Source organism: Sinocyclocheilus rhinocerous, unplaced genomic scaffold (assembly GCF_001515625.1).
Source record: "Sinocyclocheilus rhinocerous isolate Xijiao unplaced genomic scaffold, SAMN03320098_v1.1 scaffold569, whole genome shotgun sequence".
In the NCBI taxonomy this organism is placed as follows: domain Eukaryota; kingdom Metazoa; phylum Chordata; class Actinopteri; order Cypriniformes; family Cyprinidae; genus Sinocyclocheilus; species Sinocyclocheilus rhinocerous.
In genome coordinates, this window is record NW_015652146.1 from 295,132 (window position 1) to 302,007 (window position 6,876).

Here is a 6,876-nt window from a genome sequence, read left to right on the forward strand (position 1 = left end):
GGATAGTGGATGCCATCACCTTGGCCTATGAAGCACAAGGTGTGCCCTGCCCGCTCAGGCTGCGTACTCACTCCACTAGGGCTGTTGCATTGTCCTGGGCGCTGGCTCGTGGTGCCTCGCTAGCAGACATTTGTAGAGCTGCGGGCTGGGCGACTCCTAACACGTCCGCTAGGTTCTATTGCCTACATGTCGAATCGGTTTCCTCCTGTGTTCTCACCTCAAACGGGTAGTGGCACTGAGAGGCCCGGTTCAGAGTTGGCTTGCGGTGTCCTTAACACCTAATTCTCCAGAGAGTTCACCAGGCCTTTCAGCCAATGAATTCCTGAAACCTGGTGTGAGGCTAGTGCCCATATGAGTGACCCTTTTGGGATCCCATATATGTATGTCCACGGTACAGCAGCGTTAATTTCGTCAACGAAGACGACGACAAAAAATATTTGTTAACGAAAAATGTTTCTGTCACTAAGACACAGAAAACTAATATTGTTGACGAGCTAAATGTTGACGAGCTAAAACTAATATCTGATGATAAAACCTAAGACGCAATTTATGCCGCGTCTTCGTTAACAAGACGAGACGGGACGATAATGTTATTTGAGGACTACCGGACATTCAAAATACATCCTATAGGCTACTGTCTTGTCCTTCAAAATGTGCGTCCCTGTCATTGGATTGCAGTCGGATGAGGGGCGTTTGCATATCTAGTCTCAGTATTTAGGCTACCAAAATGTGAACTAGCGATCTGAAACAATGGCCTCAGCACCCGAACGGGTAGGGATAAGGTGAGCAGACGTCCCGTTTTTCCCAGGAGTCACAATTCGTTGTCGATTAACTTAAAGTTAGTGAAGGCGGGATAGGCGGAATCACGCTGATAGAAGTGCACGCTCCACTTCTTCAGTTCTCATATACAGCACGCGATCAGTTCTCAGTGCTCAAATACACACACAGCAGTCCAAATGTCTATCGTGTAGAGTATCTCACGTAAATACAGTTGGTTATGGATTAAGTGAACGTAAACAGGTGGGTGAAAACTGAACGTGTCAGTATTAATGCATGCCTTCCGTCTTAAAGGGACAGCATTCCTAATTAAAGGTGGGGTAAGTGATTTCTGGTAGCCAATGTTGACATATCAAATCACCAAAACAAACACGCCCCTACCCCAAAAGGGTCTTGCCCCTATTTTGATAGCTCCACCCCACATATACGTACGCAACCCAGGCAACTATTAGTTCTGTGAAACAAAGCGAATCCCCGACAGAAAACTGCTGCTGCGTTCTATTTATGACGTACTGACACAATTTCAAATGATTTTCCACGGTCGCTTTGTCGCGTCCAGTGTTGACAGACTTTAGCTGTTGCGGCGCGGCATTTGATCCGATATTTACACGGGTCCTACTTCTTGCCTTATCATAAGCCTTCTTTTGTTCCACAGACGTTTTCCTCTTTTGTTTTTTATCCGCCATCTCTATCTTTCTGTCGTCGTTCGGCTCGGCTAATGTCCGTCGGTGTAAATGATGCAGCCTGAGCCATCTCAGAGACTTCCATGTACATTAGGGCCCTACGGGGTTACTCGCAGTGTTACTTTCCCAGTGTTATCCACTGTTTTCCTACTGTTGGGTTGCTTGAGGAACAGCAGTAGTCGACCTCCTCTGTGTAGAGCCCGGTCCTATCGTCTGCGTAAAGGAAGGGTCAGGAGGCCTACACAGGGCACTGGAGGGGGCAGCACCTGTGGTGTGTTGGCAGGGATCCCAATTCGTCGGTCATCACGTGACGTGATGTAGAGAGTGACCGACTGAATGGGAACGTCTCGGTTACTTGTGTAAACCTCGTTCCCTGAAGGAGGGAACGGAGATGTCACATCCCGTCGCCACAGTTGCTGTACCACCGCTGAGCTGCCGGGTCACTGGCTCGGCTCCTCGGCGAAAGCATGAACGAATGCGGTGCACCTGCTGCCTCTTATACCCACGCTGCGAGGTATGGCAGCCAGATGCGAATTCCGCATGCCAATGCCCATTGGCTCGTTTAGTTACACTCGAAGTTGTTTGGTCTCTCTGGCGAGACCCCAATTCATCGGTCATCACCCAACGTGACGTCTCCGTTCCCTCCTTCAGGGAACGAGGGTTACACGAGAGGGTAACAGAGATGTTTCTATATGCTGTACTTTGCAGTGTGTGAGGTCACAAAATGGCTAAGCCTTAGCTCATGAATATCAGTTATGCACAAATAATTCAGCTTGATCTTTTATCATTATCAAAAAAGGGGCGCTGCACAGTTCAAAGTCGAGTGTTTCATACACAGGTGTTTTTATATGAATGTATCTCTGAAGGGAACCAACTGTTTCAGATAAGTTTCAATAGCATTTTCATTTCATCTTACCTATGTATAACGCCTGATAAAGTAGCGTTTATGAGCACAATATGTGCCTATGCACCCATAGGCACATATTGCTATTTATTAAGGTATTTCTATTAAGGATTTATTGTAATTATTGTAATTTTGTATTGTAATTATTGTAATTTCATGTCAGATCCCCAGGAAGTTGGTAGTAGCCATTATTGAGCTCATAAATCAGCTCTTAAATAAGCTTATTCAATCAGAACCTACTATAAATATAATTTGTATTAACAACAAACAATACTAAAATATATTTACATCACTAGGTTGAAAGGTTTTTGCATAATGAAATTACTAAAACTAACTCTCTTCTGTATGTGTGTTGACAAATCATAAACATATTTCCAGTATGTTTATTTTTTTTACATCCTTGCTGTTCACTTATTAAAGATATTTTTTCCAACTCAGCAGTCAGGTCCTCTGTACACTTCAAATCCTCTTTTTATCAGCTCAATCGTCGGTTCTTGGCTAATTAGCCTACAAACTTTACATGTGCAATAACAATGGTTTTCAGTTTAATGAGTCAGTGAGTGCTTTGACTCATGAACTGTTTGGGCCAGAATAGTTTTGTAAACTGCTTTAACTAAATTATTGAAAATAAATATAAATAAACCCAAATTGTTATGTTCGACAATACATTCATATGTAAAAAAGGAGTACAGGGCCGATTACAGAGCCTTGTGGGACACCAGTGCTCAGACTCCTGGTAGAGGATATGTTGGTGTCTACTCTGCAGATATTCTGTCAGAGAATTAAAGATCCAGTACAGAGAGAAATGTCCTTTGAGGGCACTATGTTACTGAATGCCATATTATTTGTTCCTCTCTTATTCAAGGAGTCATGAAGCAGTGAGAAGGTGCCACATGCTTTGTCCAACTACTCAAACAAAAGATTCGAGTGCAAATAGATTCATTCATAGCAGTCATTCAGGGAAGTGATTCTGCCTTTCTTGTTGACAGCAAGTATAGTAGTTTTCTTAATGTATGAAATAACTACAGACTGGGCAAGAGAAAGAAAACCAACCAGAAGAACCGGTAGACTAATGTGTGATGTTGAGATTTGTAGCATGTAAAGCTACTTGACATGTTTTAGAAGTTGCAGCAGAGGTGTGAACTACAGGGGTAGCAGGGGTTTTCTAGACCCCATGAACCTCTAACCCTGGGAGTCCCTCATAACGAACTTTGGAAATTGTATCACTTGGTGCATATTTTTCTTGAACTTGATTGCTGAATTCAGCAGATTTAACTAAAACCTGCAACTTTGCTGCCTTGGAGCCTGCTATGAGATCAGAGATTCATCACACACACCAATTCAGAATGCCAGTTTCAATTCAGAATATAGTTTAGTTAGTTAGTTTAGCTTGACAGTATCTAAGTCTTTTTATATGGTTTTGGACACATTATGGTCAGGCTGGGAGACTATAGCTAAAAGCATTGATGCTGCTGGGGGAGGAAAAAGCACAATCTTATCATTTACTTTAATAGCATTCTGGACGCACCGAACACTGGAATTATGTATTTTTCAATATCAAACCAAGCACACTCCAAAATGAGACAAACTCTAAAAACAATACAATATATATTAAATAAAAAGTGTTGTTTAAATAAGCGACCTGTGTATTCGCGTTCACCTTCTAATATCTGACTAAGAACCACTTTTTTGGAGAAAGTATATAAGAGGAGTATTACTGCTGTAGCGGGCTGTTCTCCTGGATGGAGCGCAGTCTGCAGGAGAGCAGGTGCCGCTGGTACTCGTGCCTCAGGCGGCTGTTCTCGGCGCACAGGTCGGACACATGCTGCTCCAGCTCAAAGATGCGCCTCTTCTGCCGCTCCAGCAGCGTCTGCTGGGTCTCTATGATCTTATTCAGCTCCTTCAGATAGCCCGCTGCCTTCGTCGGATTCTCGGTCCGGCTGTCCATCGTCTTCTCATTCAGCTTTACTAACCTGAGTCAAATATTGCCTCTTTTCTCCAGGTAAAGACGCGCTGTGATATATGAGAGGGGCGCGCGTCCCGTGCTCAGCCATGCTTCTGTGAAATACTGACTCTGCGTCTCCTGCGGTGGCTTTGTGCCACTAAAGGTTAAATACGGCTATAGCTTAAATATCGTTCCCATAGCAGGTGTGGAAGAAGTTGGTGGTGCAGCAGAGAATATTTGATCCACTTGCCATACAGCACAATACACTTATAAATGGTGGCGCAGTAGCACCCTGAATACACCGCATGCGACGCGACGCGACGCAACAACGCAGCTGTCTACACTGCAAACGCGCGACGTCGAATAAACCCGCCGCACGCATAAACAAATGCTCTGATTGGTCGACTGGTTGTCTGCGTCACGATTCCACCCGCAGTCCTGACGGACGCGTCACGCTTGCAGACTGTACGTGCAGCAGCGTATAGCAAGCCAAAAGAGTCAGAATTACGCTAAAGATAAATCGCGTTTACATACAAAACGCCGTTTTTACGGCGTTCCAAACCGCATTAGCGCCGTCTATAGCGTAATTCTGACTCTTTTTGCTTGCCATAGTAGCGTTGGGTTTCGCGTCGCGTCTGGCAGTGTAGCTGTTTTTGACCTGTATTTTAATCATTAGTTTATAGATACAGTCCAGTGCCTTCAACATCCCAATACAATATATGGCAGTTATAGTATTTTTCTCGTTTTTGCTTAAATATCATATTTATTTCCCCATTTTGTACTGTTTATTTTAAATAAATGCCATTTATTTTGATATATAATGCAAAGACATATTCATTTTTAATTGTGGCATAAGTGTCCAAAAACGTTTGAGGCCACTTTATATAAATAAAGAAATAAAGCCAGGTGAAGCGCTAAAGCAATAAAGTGGCTGCACTAGGAACATCATGCATACAGCAGCAACATTGTGAAAAGCAGCTGGATATATTAGACTAGTACTATTTTAACAATGTAGAATATAAATGTATTGCTTTAAATTGTTATTTATTGTTTATAAAGTGAAAAATGACGGTAAACCAACCTTAAGAGTACAGAATAATTTGAATACATTTTGATTCATTCATTAGCAGACACTCTTCAGTGATAATGTGAATGAATGCGTTTTAAAATAGGGCATAGATGAATTATCTACTAAAATACCTTTGACAACTGACAGTCATTTGGTGGTCTGACATAAAGACAAACTAAAAGCTTTGTAAACCTATATATTAATACCTCTGGTCTGCTTTAGTCAATTATGTGAAGTTGTGACATGCTGAAACCAAGCTTGTGTCATTAGTTGTTCAGTTGTTCATGTTCAGAGGAAGAGTCACAGGAAAAGATCAGACAGATTGATATTGTTGTGTATGTCACAACTTTCCACGTAATCCACATCATTCTCCAGCATGAAATCATAGTCTAATCTGGATTTGGAGTCTCAGATTAGTGTGTATATACGCTTCTGATCATGAGACTTTCTGACTCATGAGCTGCTTCACTCTTTCTCTCCATGAAACATGTCCTGTGATAGTTTTGCTTGCATCCAGTCTTGGATTAAGAGATGTGTTAAAGTCTCCACCAATTACAAGCCTGCATTTGGGAACTTCTGTTCTGAAGAACTGAAACTGGTGAAAATCTTCAACATGAGATTAGGATCAGCATCAGAATGATAATACACACAAATGTACTTCTGATTGTCAATGTCAACATGAACCCAAGCATAATCTCACAAAACACTTTCTGACAGTTGTGTAGGTTTATTGATGAGAATGGCAGGACCTCTGAACTGAACAGCCCGGTCTCATGAAAATGCGTATAAATAGTACGCCAAATAAAAACGAAAACTCGTGGTATTGATACACAAAAATGGACTTTGGCGTGTATATGATACGTATGTGTTTGGCGTGCATATAATACGCATCTACCCCACAACCCTAAACCTACCCATCGCGTAGCATATGCACGCCAAATTCCATTTTTGTGTATCAATACCACGAGTTTTCGTTTTTATTTGGCGTACTATTTATACGCATTTTCATGAGATCGGGTTGAACTGAACTATGTCATAGGCTATACGTTGTCTACAACTGGTCATCCTTTCTCTTTTTGCAAGTATTTCTCAATTTTTAGATTTTCAAAAAAAGAAAAAAGAAGTGTCATAATCCATGTTTACATTGTAATATGTCATTATACAAATTTGTGTCCTCATAAACTTGTACACACACACACAGTTTAATAGGACGTTCCTTTGACATATTGGTTCTTATACTGTACAAACTTTCCTACCTCTAAACAACCCTCAAAGATCATTAAGTTTAATTAGTACAAAAAAAAATGCAAGCATCTGTTGGTGTTCAGACTTTTAACTGTCATTTCAAATTCTTACTTTCCTATTCAATGCAATCAATTCAGTTTAAGAAGCTGATGTTAAATGACTGACTTTATGCTTAAGGGCATGCAAAGTTGTTTCTCTCTCTCTCTCTTCTTTTTAAATATTTAAGGAATAATTTACAACGGGCCATTGTTTT

At 41.5% G+C, this 6,876-nt stretch overlaps 1 protein-coding gene across 2 annotated transcripts in view; it reads right to left on the minus strand.

Annotated features, from left to right (window-relative positions):
- The window catches only part of LOC107713762 (IQ motif and SEC7 domain-containing protein 2-like), a 24,659-nt gene extending 19,584 nt beyond the window's left edge, over nucleotides 1-5,075 (minus strand). For both annotated transcript variants that reach the window (XM_016519368.1, XM_016519367.1), the window contains exon 1: nucleotides 4,083-5,075. In XM_016519368.1, coding sequence (XP_016374854.1) covers nucleotides 4,083-4,312 — 230 coding nt within the window. In that variant the 5' untranslated portion in view covers nucleotides 4,313-5,075. The remainder of the gene's footprint in view (nucleotides 1-4,082) is intronic.
- Nucleotides 5,076-6,876: the final 1,801 nt, after the last annotated feature.